The sequence below is a fragment of the Ambystoma mexicanum genome, chromosome 1p, assembly GCF_040938575.1.
Source record: "Ambystoma mexicanum isolate Mex_15411 chromosome 1p, UKY_AmexF1_1, whole genome shotgun sequence".
Lineage (NCBI taxonomy): Eukaryota > Metazoa > Chordata > Amphibia > Caudata > Ambystomatidae > Ambystoma > Ambystoma mexicanum.
In genome coordinates, this window is record NC_090921.1 from 1,130,522,711 (window position 1) to 1,130,541,108 (window position 18,398).

General features: G+C 45.9%; 1 protein-coding gene across 1 annotated transcript in view; it reads left to right on the top strand.

Moving 5' to 3' along the window:
• The window catches only part of LOC138449659 (cholesteryl ester transfer protein-like), a 330,995-nt gene that overhangs the window by 275,781 nt on the left and 36,816 nt on the right, over positions 1–18,398 (top strand). Inside the window, exons 12-14 of the mRNA XM_069604786.1 lie at positions 10,252–10,302; positions 13,143–13,310; positions 17,427–17,494. Of these exons, the coding sequence (XP_069460887.1) occupies positions 10,252–10,302; positions 13,143–13,310; positions 17,427–17,494 (287 nt within the window). The remainder of the gene's footprint in view (positions 1–10,251; positions 10,303–13,142; positions 13,311–17,426; positions 17,495–18,398) is intronic.

Consider the following 18,398-nt stretch of genomic DNA (forward strand, 5'->3'; position numbering starts at 1 on the left):
GCTTCAAAGTCCTAAAGTTATACCCAGGTTGGGGATTTGGACAGTGCATGTAAATTAGTTTGATCAAGACCTTAAGTAATCTTAACCTTAAATGTAGCAAGCAATGTCCATACCTTATTGATTCATGTTCATCATCTTTGTCCTCCGCACGCTTCTAACTCCAAATTACTCAATATATAGTGGCAACATTCCTGAACTGAGAAAAACATATACCAATCACTGTTTTAAATATACTCAAAATGTAAACAAAAAGCAAAACCTGTCATAGCAGCAGATCGATTAATTGATCACATGCTGCCTCTGGCCTTATCGTGTAATCATCTGACTCTGAATAGCAGATGTCATAATACATATACATGACAACCCTCCCGATGTAGGTGGGAGACTCCAGATTTTTCAATGAAAAATATTGCTATTATTCCCTTTCTCCCTCCTAAAATCATTCTAACCCCAATGAAAGCCTACGGGAAAATGTATTTCTCCCGCTTTCTGTTACAAAATCTCCCTCCCAGGTGCTTTAGAATGTTGGCATGTATGAATACAGTCTAATATGATCAGAAAGTAGTCCACATAAGCAAGCCTTTTTTGGTAGGTTGACGGATTATATGATGCTTTGGTCAGTTAATATATATACTGTTAGCCCCTTTTATGAGGAAATGATTGTTTTTGAGGGAGTTGATTATTAAAAAGAGCATAAGTATGATTGGTTATATGTTTGCCTGTTTTTAATATTTCATTAGACCAGCTTCACAAGCATGAAAGTGAAAAGATGAACTGGAGAAAAACAAATACAAATTTGAATCCCCACATACTAGTGAAATAAGTCTCACCTCCTCGATTATTGTTTTTGTCATCCTGGGGCAGGTAATAATCAAGCTAAAGCTTTTATGATGTCAAACATTGGACATTCCGAGAGGAAGTAACTTAAACCTTTTGTTTTCCATATACTACAATTAGATGTCCAGCTTTTTCTTGGGATGGCTTGCTATGCCCTCATTCACTCTTCCTCCTTCGCCTGTCATAGTTTGTTCTTTAAGAAAGCCCTCTTTTCAAGGCTTTCTCTAATCCCTCCCTGGTGATTCTTCCAGCAGAGCATATAAAATTGTTACACGGCCAGTGAAACATCTGTGTTCTATGGCTGGATGGCCACTCAAGTGCTCCCCTCCTGGATGGAATCCATGATCCCTTTGCTTCTGCGTCCACCGCACAGTACTGCGTTGCCAGTCCCATCCTAAATAAACAACCACCAGGGTCCCGGAAAACTTACATCAGAAGTTGCCGGTCACCTCTCCGCCCTTCACACCGCCATAGAAATAAAAAGGTACTGAGACCCATTTCCCATTTCCTTGGTGGCCATCTTTGGTTGTGCTGTGTTGCGAGGCCGGTGGTACCGGGACCCACTGCTGAAGGTCTCTGCTCCCAGTATGGCCTCCCATACTCTTGCATACGAATCTGGCATCCACTGCCAATTGCAAAGAAAAGCTGGTGAGCTTTGCAACTAATTTCGGAAGTTTTGGAGAAATGTTGTCTACACCATCACGTTTTTTGAAGAGGTGATCCAACTACTAAAGAACGGGTATTATATTATATTACCCATCTGATGGCTTGGTCATGGTTGATGTGAAATAAGGGTGATGGCCCCAGTTCAGCTCCTGTATGAATCCAGTTGCTGACCAATCCTTGCCTGCAAGACGCTGTTAATTTCAATAAACCTTCAAGACAGAAAGCGTAAGGCCAGGAAAACAGACTGAGGAAACATGCATTGTGTGTCGGAGATACACAATGCAGGTCCACCCGTGTAACTGACCAAGGTGGGGAGGAGCAGCAGATGCTGTGGTATCGTCCTTGGCTCCAAGAACAAAGAAGAGACTTAGAGATTAACACAGCCAGTGAGTTGGGGAGACCAATGCAAGACCGGTCTGTGTTGAAGTCAAGGTTGCAATCAGCAACATTGTATAGTTAGAGCTGGAACGAACATTGTTAAATGCGTGTGATGAAAGACGTGAGTAAAACGAAACTGCTGATGAATGTTTGAACTTGAGAAGGAAAGATACGATACCATTGACAGAGTGGTCCGACACTGTGAATGTTCTCAATCAAGGGTCTCTGTAAGGTATCCTGCCCAGAGAAATGAAAGTAGAAGATTGATGTGAAATTCAATTGTGTGAAGTGAATCAAGTGGTTCTGCAACAGTTTAAACAAAACCCATTGCACATTTGAAAGTCTTTGATTATGATATCAAGAGGATCTGAGCCCGAACAAGGGGATCCCTGGTCTGAACCCGAACGAGGAAGACCAATTGTAAACATTGTGGAAAAGGGGGTCTGAGCCCGAACTATGGGGATCCGTAGTCCAAGCCCGAACAAGGGAGACCAATTGTGAATATTGTGGAAAAAGGGTCTGAGCCCAAACGAGGGGGACCCGTGGTTCGAGCCCGAGGGAGGGAGACCAGTTGTGAACTTGTGAATGTGAAAACCCTGACAAAGGAAAGGACCTTTTGTGTGTTGTTTGTTACATCAAGCCCTCTGCAATAAGAGATTGTCATAGGAGAGCGATGTTGGCGAAGGTCCTGATGCCTATGATTTGAACTGGTACCTCGTGGCCAAGAAACCAGAGTGTGTGCGAAGCTCGCACGTGCCGCCTTGCCCCATGCTGGAAACATGGGGAAAGGAAGCCAACTGCGCAACTATCCTGAAATATCATTTCTTGATCACTTTTCTTTTGCAAACATTCTTGTCCCACACCATTTTGTATTTAGAAGTAAAGATTAGCAATAGGTTTATTAGTATAGGCCCTTTTATTTTGACAGACTCCACTAGGACTGCGTTATCATTACTTGATGGTCGTAGCTTGCTCCCATCCTTAGATTTAGGTTTAGATAGGCATTCAACAGACCCATTTAAAGGTTCAATAAACACCCTTGTACTGTGATCATTTGTGTCTGTCTTCACTGTTTGATGCCATGCTTTCCTTACAGATCCCATACGCTTTATGAGAACGCTGAACAAGAGAACTGCCCATTAAATATCCCTGAAAGTCACCCGTACAGCATTCCTCTTGGCATACTTGATGACGCCTTACACGGCCACAGGAGTGATGCCAGCCAAAGCTCTGATGGACAGGAAGGTACGGTTGCTTATCCCAGCGTCTTAAATCAAGACAGAGGGCAGAGAACAATGGGACCCGAACCCAACATCAACAGGTGGAGGGTAACTCAAAAGACGCATTTGAAGAGGACTCCTGACAAAGCCCTTAAGATTAGGAACCAGGTGCTTATTCGCACTCATCCTCCCGAAAACAAACTGTGCATCCCCTTCAAAGCCACCCACTTGACAGAAACAGAGAATAAGAGGTTGATAATAACCACAGAAGGTGGAGATGCCTGAGTGACCAGAAACTGCACTGGTTTTGCAAGAAAGAGAGTGCAGGAATAAATACAAACAGGAGGTCATTGGCGAAGATGAAGAAGACGAGACCAGCAGTTTTGGACCTTCACCAGGTGCCAAGTCTGGTACAGTAAAAGAGGAAGACGAAGAGTGGAGGAAGAACCCCAACAAGATTTGGTTAACCCTCTGAACAAAGTGGAACATCAACGCAGAAACCCTAGGAGGGAAGACCAGGAAGTTCTAACAAAGCTAATGACTACACCCTCATTACAAGTTGGCAGGTGCAGAATGAACGTACCAGTAATAACGTTTACTGGCACGTTTCTGCACAGACCAACAAGTTTGCTGGTGAGTTGTTGGAGGTCATTCCAACACCCTACCCTAAAAAATCACCGGTTTTACAGGCGCAGGTAATACCAGTAACTGAAATACCAGCAGTGTCCCCCGTGGAGTACTGGAACTCCATAGAATGGGGACTAACGCTGCATACCACCACTCGTGATCTGGTGGACATTCCATTAGACCGGTTACTGGTATTGGTATTGTAGTTTGCTGGTATCATTCTGATTTACCGCCAGGATACTGGCACCTTAATATTGAGATCCTATGTGTTGTGTCAGAAATGTATCAAGTTGAGTTTGAATTATTATTATCCCATAACGAGGGATGTTATGAAGTGGGTTTCCCATGCGTGGGACACGCCCGTCATAACGATGCAAGACCGTAAATAAATAAAAAGACCCCTCCTCTTCTGGGGTTCAGGTCAGTTGTACTCCAGACTACCAGTTTGTGTGTGTGTGTGTATATGTGTGTGTCGATTGTATATAGGTACCTCTTTGTATTGTATCTCCCGGTCATCACTTTCCTTCTCTCCTTAGCGTGCATTAGAGAATTTAAACCTTTCATAACTCTTTTCTGGTTTCGTCTGGGGCACAGAGTATGTGGTTAGACCCTTTGTTCGCGCTTGGTCGCTGTGTCTACAGTGACCCCAGGCAAATCAGCTATTAACACGCAGTAGGATGTCTTTCTTCCTTGCAAGTGCCACAAGATCTGAGGCTGCAAAATAACTATTTAGCCACACTTTTCCCCTTCGCCTCGATGTAGAGATCTCCACCGACTACAGGAAATGTGGCAGCATAGCCATACTGTGTTGCACTTTTCTCCCTTTTATCATATCATGTTCCATTCAGGTTTCTCTGGTTTCAGCGTGGTATCAGCACATTTTACAAAATAAATCTTTCTAACACAGCGAAAGCAATATCAAGCAAGTAAAACAGGATTCTCTCCCGATTCTCTCCTGATGACCCATTATAGAAAAATGGAGAAACACGTGTAGAGAGAAAGATAAGAGAAATGTATGTTTAATTTGAAAGCAAAAGGTGAATAATAACCTTTGTTTAAAAAGTGATGAAATATATGAAACAAAATAATTAACACGAATAAAACCATAACAGAAAAAGAACATTGAGTGGAAATTGTGATATTTGGAAGAGGTGGTATATGCTGTCACCCTGAGAAACTAACATATGATGCAATAAGATGGCGCAACCTACATATGCACTGAGGGTTTGTGGTCCTTGTACAGGCTGAACCTGCAGTGCGACAAATACATCATAAATGTTCTACAGCCCATGCACAGGCCAACAAATCCCTTTCTATAACAGAGTAGTTCATTTCTGCAGTGGAAAGGGCACTGGAGGCAAATGCCACTATGCTTTCTTCCTTTTCGACCTTTCTCGGACACAATGGTTCCTAAATCATATGTACTGGCCCCCACCAAAATCCAGGTTTCCAAAATGAGATCAAATGGTTTTAGGCACGTGGCTCTTAGAATTCACGTTTTTATTTTAGTGTAGCAGGGGTGTTGCTAGGTTTGGAAACGTTCTGGGGCTACGCTAATGTCGGGGCTGTTGGGACTCGGGGCTAGCTAGCCTTTAGTTGTAGCCCATTAGCTCCTATCCGGGGCTACAACCAAAAGGCCCAGAGCTATAACCCTCCTTGCCCCCGGCAACGCCTCTGCAGTGAAGGCTCTTTGCGGTTCTGACCACCTGAATTATGTGCCTTTTTTCATCTTACATCTCAGTGGTTCTCTTTTTTTTGTATTTGGGGGTAAACTTACTAGTTCAAGCCTAGGTAGAACCTCAATTTTTCTTTCGAGGTGGGAGACGGAGCTTCCATTATGGCTTTCACCAGGTCTTTTTTAGGCTTCACACCTTCACTTACAGGGCCTATCTCAGGTACTTCACTGTAACCACTTGGAATAAGCCCTTTTCTTTACGCAGTTTAAGACCTGCCATTTGTAGTTTTGGTAGCACTGTTTCCTGAGTGGTGTTGTGCACTTGTGAGGATTATCCGTAGATAAGAATGTCATCACAGAAATATGCTACGTTGGAAACACCCTGTGAACAGAAACTCTATCATTCTCTGAAATATGGAGGCTAATGACAAAAAACAAGTTACAAGTGTGGGCGGAGGCTGCATGTACGTCGCAGCCCAAGCACATATGTACACTACCCTTCTTAACAGTACAAGACACTAAACATTATTATAACTATTAACATACTCTTCTACATGAACATTAATATACAAATAACACAAGACATACATCACATATATTACATGATGTCACAGTACCTTCTTGGGTCTGTCCTTCTGGCTGGGTGGGGGGGTCACCAAGAAGAGAGAACTGTGGAGCCAGGCCGCAACATTATCAAGAGGCAGACACCCCACCCAGCCACAAAGACAGATCCGAGAAGGTACAGTGAAGGGGTGGCTGACTGCAGCAGTGACCCCTGCGCGACATAATGCAATATATGTGATGGATGTCTTGTATGTTATTTGTATATTTATGTTTATATAGAAGTGTATGTTAATAGTTACAATTAAGTTTAGTAGGGTAGAGTATATATTTATAACTGGTATGAATGTTAGAGTTATAGGGGCTAGCTATGTTTATAGGATGTAGCAAAGATTAGAGGGGTTTGTACCCTTGTGTGAGACAAGTGATGGAAGTGGCAGTCTGCCTGACTCTGCCTAGCGGGTGGGACCACTCGCAGAGGCCCTCCTCTAGCCTCATGCATCTGTAGGTGGTTCCAGTTATTAGACAGGGGGTCTGCTGAATCGTTGCCACCCTGGGGGTCTCACTGTGACCCCTCCAAGGAAGAGTGGGCTGATGTAGCAGAAAACTTTTTAGGACAACTAACACCAGTGGAAATCTAGAAGGGAATTGTGAAGGATTGGGGCTTAGGAAGGTTTATTTTAAAGGTTTTCAATGTTTTGATTATAAATAAAAGGAGTGCCCATTGGGATTCCTAAACAATCCACCTTGGTGTCTGTGTCCAAATAAAGTAAGGTAAGAACTCAGGCCATAGCCCATCTCCTGTTAATAACAATTTTATTTTACAGGTGCAGCGCCCCTCCCTATCCAGCAGGCCCGGTGGGTGGGGGTTCCCATGGGGCCTGCCTTGATCTGCATTAAGGGAGCTTCAAGACCGTGCCTCGATCCAGGGCCAGAAAACAGGGGGAAAGTTATTTGGTCAGCTCTAACATCATCCTCCAGTTAGGTCTGAGCTAACTGTCAGTCCTGTAACCTTTCTGCAATAATCCCAGGGCTTTAAGTGGGCCGGGGCCTGCCGGGGCTGGGCCCCGGCAGTCTCCGAAATTTCGTTTTGAGGCGGGGCCCTGCCGGGGCCCACTAATCTCCCCTGTCAGCCCCGGCCACTACAGGAAAAAGCATTTTTTTCTACAGCCTGAAGCTCTTGCTATTATGCGAGAGCTTCGGGCTTCAGAAAAAAATGCCTTTCAGCCATAATGGTGGCGCCGCACCTGCGAGGCATCCCTTTAATCAAGGGATGCACGTGGGCCGGCGCCACCATTATGGAGAAAACGTGAGGCCGCTGGAAGCAGAGGCCTTGCTTTCTAAATACTGAAGCTCCCGTGGATTGTCGGGAGTTTCAGTCTTTAGGAAAAAGGCCTCTGCTTCCAGTGGCCTCACCCTTTCAGCCTTAATGGTGACGCTGCCCCTCCCCAGCTGGCGAGGGGCAGCGCCACCATTAAGGCTGAATAGGAGAGGCGCTGTCCCCTGCCAGGTAAGGCTATAGAATAGAAATGCAGAGATCAGCACTCTCTCCCCCAAAGGGGAGAGGGTGCTAATCTCTACAAAAGGCTGCCTGGCAGGGGTGCCAGTAGCCCATTGAGCCGGCGCTCGTCAAGGGGGCGTGGCCTAACGGCCCATCAAGACCCCCATTGTTAGGCCACGCCCCCTCGATGGGCCCCGGCTCGATTTGTAGTGCCACTTAAGGCACTGAATAATCCACACATCACCCACACCAACACGCCACTTCCCTGCAAAGTAACAAGGTCCCCCCATCTCCTTCCTTTAGATATTAAAAGCATCCGTCCCGCGTGTTGAGCCGACACGCGGGACGGATGAGATACTTTGCAGGAGGGATTTAATCCTGGACGTAAAGCCGATCAAATACCATAGATCCACGTGGTTTTAGACAACAAGAACACTATGGGCCTCATTACGACCCAGGCGGTAAGTTACCGCCTGGGTCGTACCTTTACCACCATGGCGTAAACTACGTTTACGCCATGGTGGTTGGCGGACTTACCACCCCATTCCGAGGTTGGCGGGGCGGTAAGTCCCCAATCCCCATTTACCCTTCCCCATTCCCATTTTTGCCCCATAGGGCATAATGGGAATGGGGAAGGCGTTAATTACGCCACCGTAAATTACGGTGGCGTAATTAACATCAAGGTCCCTTAGCGCCATGGATTTTAACACCTGCTAAAAGCAGGTGTTAAAACCTCCATGGCGCTAAGGGACCTCGGAATCAGGCGGTAAGGGTCGGTGCTGTTTACGCCGCCGTAAACCCCTTACCGCCTGAGTCGTAATGAGGCCCTATCTATTACTGCTCCGATTGAAAAAGACACAGTTTGTGCAGAAACACGTGTCTCATAAAAGGGCTAACTATGATTTAATAAACCAAACACCAAATACAATCAATTGCTTTTGAGGGTTCTTTACTGTAGTGGCGGAGCCCGTGTGTGAAAGTCTTTTACTTTGAATACTACGGAGCAGGGGAAGTGAATATCCGTACTTTCACGGGCATGCAACACATCATAACATTGATATGTAAAGATCCCACTTGATACATATCATATAGATATTACACACAGCTCATACAGGTGTCAAACAGTTCGAGCAGATAGCACACAGTGACAATGCTAACAAGCTATCTTTTCCAGGCCAGCCACGACAGGCAGTTATTATTGACACTAAGAACTGGCTGAAGTAGAGAAACCACAATGGTCGTAGCTTTCTAGTTAAGTGCAAAGGGCTTGATCAACTCCCTAGACCAAATCTATTACATGGAACTTGGCCCAGATGTGCATTCGTGATTTCTGCTCTGGAAATATGTATTTCGCTCCCATTGCACTATCCATGCTCTTGCTTATTTGCTATATCGTTGTAAAGCTTTTTTTTTAAAAAATGTGAACATTATCAATCACTTAATGGGCCTCATTACAACTCAGGCGGTAAGGGGTTTACGGCAGCGTTAACAGCGCCGACCCTTACCGCCTGATTACGAGGTCCCCTAGCGCCATGGTGCTTTTAACACCTGCTTTTAGCAGGTGTTAAAATCCATGGCGCTAAGGGACCATGGAGTTAATTACGCCACCGTAATTTACGGTGGCGTAATTAACGCCTTCCCCACTCCCATTATGCCCTATGGGGCAAAAATGGGAATGGGGAAGGGTAAATGGGGATTGAGGACTTACCGCCCCGCGTAGGTCGGAATGGGGCGGTAAGTCCGCCAACCACCATGGCGTAAACGAAGTTTACGCCATGGTGGTAAAGTCACGGCCCAGGCGGTAACTTACCGCCTGGGTCGTAATGAGGCCCACTGTATCAAAGATGAGGCAGTTTTGAGATCAAACAGAGCCAGAGAAATGTTCACAGATTTGAGGGGAAGCTATGGTGGGGTCTTTTGAACGATCACTAACTACCTATAGAAAATAGAACTAATCAATTGGACTTGTTAATATGATAAATACAAGTTAATATGTTTACTTTTGATCAATTACAGTGTTGCAGTTACTTAAGTAATAACCACCCGTTCCATGGGCTGGAACATGTGGTAACAGCCCTGGGCCCAATGCTCGGGCTTTTAACGAGGATCCACGGTGCCGTTGCCACCAGTTTCAGGCCTTGGAATTGATGGTTATTGCTATTAGCATCCCTGGTTTTCAATCCCTAAATCCAGGGTGCTAAGAGCATTGTATTTTGTTCATCGAATCAAAATAGTTTCTTAAGGTGGCTGCCATGGATCAGGAAGGCGGGGCTCCATACAGAGCTCCTCTTCTATTTCCATGGTGGCCACTGAGTGGCAGCAGTAGCGCCACCAAAAAAATGAGGTAAGTGAGGCTTGAGGTGGAAGGGACGGGACATTTTAAAGAAAATGGAGGGTGGGGGAAGATGACACTGCAGGGCGTGGGAAGCAGCCATCAGGTTCCATGGAACGTGGGCTTGGATCGGCAGATTCAACCTTAGATCCAAGGAACCTGATTGGTTGCTCCCCCCGCCCCGGATGCTAATGTTTAATATAGTCTGCATAGTTAGTGGTCCATGGAACTCTACGTGTACATAGATGGTTGTTCTGTAAAGGTGAGGTAGGACTCCAGTTCTAAGAGTCAGTTACTACTGACTGTGCCATTGGGCCCACACAACAAACATGATGCAACCTCTGTTACCAGTGTCACAGCTTCTTTACAACATGTTGCTTGTGTATGAAAATCGCAGATACAAACCTACTTGGCCTTTGGATAAAGAAATCTAACACATGCCCTATGTTTTCAGGAGATGGTCGAGACTGAAGGCAACGTAAATCACAGAGCAATTCTGAAAGAGGTAATTTATCAGAACATGATTTACTTCATATGCATTGAGAGGATTGAAATGATTAAATGAACCACACGCCTCTAAATGCACAAGATTGGTCAGAAATGGTGTAATTAAAGCAATAGAACCCGAGGAAGGGGGGCATTACCAGTCAGGTCCCCCAGACGCCAGTTATAATCCCAAGCAAAGTGAGGGCTTTGATGTAGCCCCGGGGGCATTACCAGACTGTTCTATTGCTATTAGTACCCCAGCAAGTCGTACCGGGGTACTAATAGAATTTTTTCTCGAGATGGGAAACAGAGTGGAAATTGTTTTTCAACTCGAGAAGAGAAAAAAAAGAAAAAATAGCCACCTTGGATCGAAGAGAAGGGACAACACTGAGGGCCTCATTACACGGAAGGTGGTGAGCCATGGCGCTATTAGCGCCATGGCTCATGCCGGTAAAATACCGGCACCGCCTTGGCGGAAAGGGGATTTACCGCCCCATTCCAAGGTTGGTGGGGCGGTAAATCCCCCTTCCGCCATTGCCCTTCCCCATTCCCATTTCTGCCCCATAGGGCTCTATGGGAATGGGGAAGGCGCTAATTACAGCACTGCAATTTTGCGGTGGCGTAATTAGCTCCGAGGTCCCTTAGCGGGTTGGTTTTTAACGCCTGCAAAAAGCAGGCGTTAAAGCACCAACCCGCTAAGGGACCTCGTAGTAAGGCGGTAATGGTTAACGGTCACCGTTACCATTAACGGTGGCCGTTAACCATTACCGCATTCCGTGTAATGAGGCCCTAAGTCCCTTCTCCCTTTCCATGGGGGCTATGAACAAGATATTAAAAAAAGCAAACAAATAAATTGGCCACAATGGAATGGAGCGAAGGGACTACACGTAGTCCCTTCTCCCTTTCCATGGCAGCCATGAAAACCATTTTTTTAATGTAAACAATGAAAATGGACGTCATGGAACGGAGCAAAGGGACTACAGATAGTCCCTTCTCCCTTTCCATGGCGGCCAGTCGCAGATCAGCAACAATTAGTGATGCACGCAGTGCAGGGTAACGGTTACCAGGTAAGTGTTTATCGGGCTGTTAACGACCTGGCGAGGGCAAATCAGATCGATTGTAACAATCGGACTGTCCCTCACCGGGTACTAATCTTACATGCATTTGTGTAGCACCTTGTCTGAGGTGTGTTGCGCTTCTCCTAAGAAGTGCTGGTATTGTGGGAAAGAGTAATCCAGAGCATCCATCTCTGCGCAAAGCATTCCTCTATCTACTTGCAGATGAGAAATATAGGGGTTCAGGCCCTAAAAAGAGACAATTGTCTCTAAGGATTTTCATGATCAGGGTGCATGTAGAGAGGCATTCTACCAATCTGCTGGAAGCTGCCCCTATCATGTGTCAATAGGTCATGCATTCATATTTTTTTCTTTTCATTCTGATACACACTGCCTTACATGTCTTATAAGGAGACAAGATACCAAGATAGGAAAAGAACAAAAAACATTGTATAATGACTACTGAGAGTTACATGGGACGACTTCAGATGTGGCTCCTGATTGGGTGTTTTCATATTTTTCTGTTGGAATACATGTTGATCTCAAAGGACATTTCCTTTTTTTCAAGTGTTCGACTCAAACCAATCCTTCATTTTTCCTCTTCCCTCCTCCCCACTTATTGGGAAAAGGAGACCCCATAAAGCACGCCATTCTATTTCCTTATTTTTTCATGGTGTGGTGCTGGTTTTGCAACTGAATTCGACCTTGATCTACACTTCATTTGGGTCACGTAAACTCGCCACCCATCTGTAGGGGCCAGGGCTGGACAGGCCCCTGATTCCTTTCTGATATTAATTTTCTCTCTGCGCATGTGCTCTGTTATATGTTAGATATCAACATTTCGCGTATACCCTCAGGCCCTTGTCATTCATTCATTCAGATGTCTTCCTTTACCCTGGCAACAGAATATAGGACACATAAAACCCCCTCCTTCAACAAATACCCTAAATATAGCAACTTTTCTCCCCAATAAGTCTCTGCTCCTTTATGTCCCAATATGTACACCACCCTGACATTTATCCACCACATTCCCAGCTCCACTTGCTCCAACCACTTCCAGGCCAATGCCTTGGGAGCAATCTTTGCCTTCCTTCCATTGGTACCAAGCAGGTATCTGCCACTTGGGTGCCCTCTTAATTCAAAGAGTATCCCAAGAGACAGGCCTTTTTCATGGCTGCCATCAGATCTATTTTAACATGGTGCCTTGGCCTTGCCTGCCCCAGTAACTCCTTTCCAAAGTTCCAACATTGGCCAACACCCCATTGCCTAACACTCCATCCCCAATTGCTCCAGAGTCAATGAGAAAAACTTTCCACAGCTTTTCCCAGAACTCCCACACACAACATTTTAAGATCCTAAAACACCTTTGGCAAAGCAGTGAAAATGGAAGCTCTGTATCTTGAGTGTGTATGTGTGGGACACGGAGCTGTGCTCTCCCATACTCAACCCGCCTTTCAATGATGTCACCCTGCGGTGTAAACAATCACATTTGTCATTAGGAGGATGGCTGATGCTCACCCTCTAAGTAGGCATGAGATCACCAGAGGGTAAAAGTAAACCGGGTTCTCATTGGTTAAGCCGGGTAGGCGACGATGGACAATGGATGGTCACATTCTCAATGGATGGCCACATTCACCAGTGAGAATTCTCTTTTTATATTCTACAGGAGTCCGGATAGCAACAGTAACTACGTTAACAGTGATCATACATGCAGCGAGAAACACTTCTGTGGCTTGTCCCCAAAACTGCGTTCTAAATACTATTTTTATGTGATGTTTTATGACTTCTTTACTTTCTCCATCAGATTTTCAAAGGTTCTCCATTGGAAGACTGCCTCGTGAAAGCATGGAGCTTGACTACTCCGCAAATCACAATTTCTCCTAAAGGAACGGTGGTGAAATCACATGTGGCGGTAGAATTCAGTGTTCCATCCCACGAAGAAGACTCAGCTGTGGCGCTATATTTCGAAACGGTAAGTGCACTTGCCACAGCTTTGCTGTCTTGTAAGTGTATGGTGTTACTTATTTGAATTAAATGAATAACAGCTCTGGTCTAATGAGTTCTACACAGGAAGGTAGGGTTCCTAAGTACAGTTGCTAGAACCCACATTGTAACCTTACTTATCCAAGCATTTTTGATGCATGATCTCTGTTCTCTTTCTCGGGAGGATAGCTTCCACCACATCCTCGTTCCTCCTCCCAAGGTGGGTTTGACGCCTTCAGATCAGGGCCTTTCCTCTACCCCAGCCTTGGGCTCAGCTAGCTTCCTTGAACCTTCCTAGGCTGCCTATGTATATGCTCCTACTGTTCTTCTCCAACCTCCTCCTGGTCGTTCTCTAATACCGCCTCCTAATGTTCACAATATATCTCCTCTTCGCCTACCACTTCCTTATGCTGTTCACCGACCTCCTTCAGATTTTGGAATGGAAAAGTATCTATAAAATGCTAACGTTGGCCCAAAAGCCATCCAGGTGCTAAGAAGCAGAGGAGAAATCGGAAAGGCCAGCTGGGAGGAGCCGCCCAAGGGAGCCACCAGGTTATAATAAATGGATTTTGGGCCCCTTTGCGAAAATAAAGGAGAACTGGGGTGTCGTGGAGCTGACAGGGAAGAGCATTCCACATAGAGGGGAAGGACGGAGATGGATCGACCTCCAGACCTAGCCCTGCGGTATCTAGGGACTGTCAGCAAATTCAAAGAGGCAGAACTTAACTGCTTGGGGGGGACTCTACCTATTCAGTTGTGCTTGCAAAGGTTCTGCTCCCATATTGTGAATTGCGCGATGCAGAATACAAAGAACCTGTAATTCCATCCGCTTCTTCACTGGCAGCCAGTGAAGCTGCCACAGCAAGCTAAAGGTGTGAGACAATCTTGTAGTAACCAGTGCCAGGCGTGCATCAGCGTTTTGCAAAAGCTGCAAATGGCAGGTCAGGAAGTCAGGTTGACCAAGATAGATACTGTTGCAGTAGACTAAATAACCCATAATCGATGCAGTCACCAGCCTAGACCGAAGTTCCAGAGGAAGAAAAGCCAATCTTTTCTTCAACATTTTCAACTTGAGGAAACCAGAACTACATACTGGAGCAATGTGCGCCTCTCTGAAGCCTGATGACAGTAGTTTAGCCCCAAGGGGTATGGCCAGAAGTCCGGAGTCCAGAGCATGTTGGTGGGGTCATACCCAGTCACCAAAATCTAGTTTTTTTCACCATTGAGCTTCAGCCAGTTCTTAGCCATCCAGTTGTCAATCGCAGATAGACAATCTCGCAATTTGGAAGGGGGATCTGACACAGGTGAGTTCAAATGAAAAAGCAGCTGGGTATCGTCAGCATAGCTGTAAAAACGAACCCTGTGTTCAAAAATTGATCTGTCAGAGGCTAAAGATAAAGATAATACAAAAGTTGGCGGCAGGAAAGAACATTGGGGCACCCCGCAAGAAAGGAGAACACTGACATCGATTGAGACGACAAGTGACAAAAGATATGAACCATTTAAATGGAAGGCCAGAAAAGCCCACATTTTCCAGTCGATGAAGGAAAATGCCATGTTCAATCATGCCAAACACTGTGGAGAGGTCAAGGAGTATCAAGACACCTACCTCTCTGTGGTCCTGTGGTCCTGCAACAAGGCACAATCATCAAGGACCGATTTGCTTGGCCCCGGGGTCACAAGGCTGCTGGAAAGGGGCAATTTGTTGATGCTTCCAGAGCCAGGATGTTTCTTGGAGGTGGCTCAAAGGGCTATTATCATTGTGGCATTCTCTGCAACTGCCCCAGGGTCTAAGTGGCAGCGAACAGGGGCTCCTCTTCATGAAACATTCAGTGCCATCAATTTGTAGCTTGGGGAGGTTTCTGACCCCTTGATCGCCCATTTCCATTCTGGCAGGGGACTTTGGCACAGAGTACACTGGCCAAACAATCACCCCAAAGTGGACACCGGACACTGAAGAGTGCAATATGACATGGAGTACACAAAGAATGTTTAAAGAAAAATGAATATGCACCATATAGACAATGGAACCAAGAGTGAAAAGAAAGCAGAAGGCTAATTCGAACATCGGTCCATTTGGCTCAGTGTTTTTCCACATATTCCAAATTTGGCAGGTAGTCACATGAGACCCAGGCAAAAAAACTACAGACACCCCATAGTCTACAGCTGACAAATAGACCTGAAGGTGAAACGTCCCACAAACCCAGTAGCCGTATCTTTCAAATATGAAGGCGGCCAGTGAATGAAGCCACTCACGGATGAGCGCCATTTGGACCGCATGATACACCATGATGTGCACGTGAATCCCCCCAGCATAGGTTTTACAGCCCTCTTAAGACACCCAGGGGAACCTTCAGAGGCGAGGTGATACTTGCCTGGGTAGGGAAAATTAACTGGGCTCTAAGCCCCCCAGAGAACCTGCAGGAAGTCAGAAGGATGGCCTCCACTTTCAACTGGTCTCCTTACTTGAAGTCAGCAATATCCCAAAAGGAATGCAATAGAAAATGGCCAACCCAGCAGAAATCAGCAGAGCATCCCAGCCAGGGGCAAGTCCCTGTCCCCAGCTGTCCACTAACTCAAGGGAATACATGTGTGCCATAGCTTAGAATCCTGCATAACAAACGCTCTGGCCCTTGGACAAATACTCCCGTACAAACCTCAGCTGACCTCTTCATACCCATCCACAACTGGCCATGCACTTGTGAGGGCCACTAGAGAACAGGAGAGTGTGCCTTTCCATCTCTTCTAGTTATTGCCACTCACAAAGGCCAGACACCCCTCATCATGCCATGGGCGCTCTTTTTGTTTTGTGGGGAATCCAGTTGCTCCCAGAAATCCCTTTGCAGCTGGAATCCTGAGGTCACCTCTCTCTGGGCTCTGATGCTCCAGCTTCCTCTGAGTTTCGGCGCCCCAGGGCTCCAGTCCTCACAGCCATGTTCATTCAAGCCTGCCACCGGCATCAGCCTCAAGGAGGCAGAGTACATCTTCTCAGTGTAGCACTGTTGTAATGGCGTCTTGCTGACTGTCACCCAGACATCAGGTCTTGGACTTTAACATTACACTAGCAATACATGATGTTGCACGTTTATCTGCCAAAAGCCAGAAGAGATAATTGACCCTCCAATTGACTGGTGAGATGAGTAAAAGTAATGATGTGTAGTCCTTCTATATTGGGAGAGTAGAGCCTAAATGAAAATCTGTGTTGTTCCCGGAATATAAGAAGAATTTGTTAGCCCTCTGTAATTATATTCCTAGAATTGGACTGGCAGCGAAATTTAAAACAGATGTTTGTGGTTAAAACATGCTCAATATTGGACATCGAATGCGAACGCTCAGAGAGTTAAGCACTTGCTCAAAAGGCCTCTGTGTCACTTGCCGTTGCATTTACAGGTTCAAATCCTGACAGGGCACACTAAACATTTCTTCCTGCTCAGGCTGATACTTGAACACCATTAAACTGGGTAACAGTGCTTTGAAGCGTGGGGCACAAGGGCTCCCAAGGTTTCTCATGTAGTCTGAAAAACTCACAGAAAATAATGCATATAGTATTGGGATCTGATACAAAGAGAAACCTCTGAGAGGTGAGATAGAAACTCGAAGGAACCTCAAGAAAGAAACCCCCAAGCAGGGAAACCCAGGTGCATAGTAGGAGCAATCCCAGGAAGACGAGTACAAGCGACTCATGGCATTGCCAGCAAGAGAACACCCGAGTGCAGAGAGTACTCCCCCACGCTGAAGACCAACACTAAGTAAAGCCAACAGCCAAAAATATGAGTAACAACCCTAAGGTTGCCCTGAGGTGGACACAAGTGGCCAGCACAAACCAGAGCAAAGGGCAAACCGACTGTCCGCATGAGGATCCAGAAGTGCAGGGAGGCATTGAGTGGTGTGATGAATCTTGGTTAACAAATGGGGCTGCTGCATTACTATTTAATAGGGTGATGAACCAAGCCCTACTACGGGGCCCCCTTTAATAATGCACCTTTAATCATTTCCAGAAATAGCCACCATGATGGGAGAAAGGGAAGAGACCACAGAAGAAAGCACTTTTAATGTGTGTACTGCAGTATAGTTATTTTTTTACCCTTATTTCCTCTTTCGATAGGAAGTTACTACTACTATCCAGGCCTCATATGCAGAGAAGAAGTTGATGTTGCGCTTAGCTGATGCCGAGTAAGTGTCCAGAATATGCCCCTTCTGTTTAAGTTCTATAGAAGACCTCTATGGGATATCACCAGGGCAATGACATGCCATACCATCACTATGCCCATAGCAAGCAGCTTTATGTATGTCAGTGCCTGTTTTTCACTTGCTTACATGCTGGAGTGCCTATGAGAGCTTGTTGTGTGGATGGGCCACGTCTGGCAGAAACTAAGTCCAGAGAAGGCTGTCATAGAAATTATGAAGACTCTATTTGAGCACAGGTTCACCTCGTGGCAGGGTCGCCATTGATTAATTGTATTTGTTTGTCGTGTAGAGCGCCTGATGGCTGGAATGTTGTTCCAAAGTGTTACAAAGTGCCTTTTGTTGAATTGAAATCAATTGATCTAGGTGGTCTGCATGTAATCTGTTGTAGTTTCATTTTGAAGCTAATGGATCTCGTTGATAGGAATTGTGAAAAATAAACAAATAAATAAGACCTAGGTCCTCATTACGACCCCGGCGCTAATGGGTTAACAGCGCCGTAAAAGGCTGCGGCGCCGTTAACCTATTAGCTCCTAATTACGAGGTCCCTTTGCGGGACCCGACCTTAACGGCTGGTTTTACCAGCCGTTAAAGTAGGGACCCGCAAAGGGACCTTGGTGCTAAGTACGGTGCCGAAATTTGCGGCACCGTACTTAGCACCTTCCCCATTCCCATTCAGCCCTATGGGGCAAAAATGGGAATGGGGAAGGGCCATGGCGGCATGGGGAATTACCACCCCGCCAACCTCGGAATGGGGTGGTAATTCCCCATTCCGCCATGGCGGACACCGGCATGGACCATGGTGCTAATAGCACCATGGTCCTCCGCCTGGGTCGTAATGAGGCCCATAGTTCATCGTATTCCCACTTCTTTCTTTTCCTGAGTTACAGTA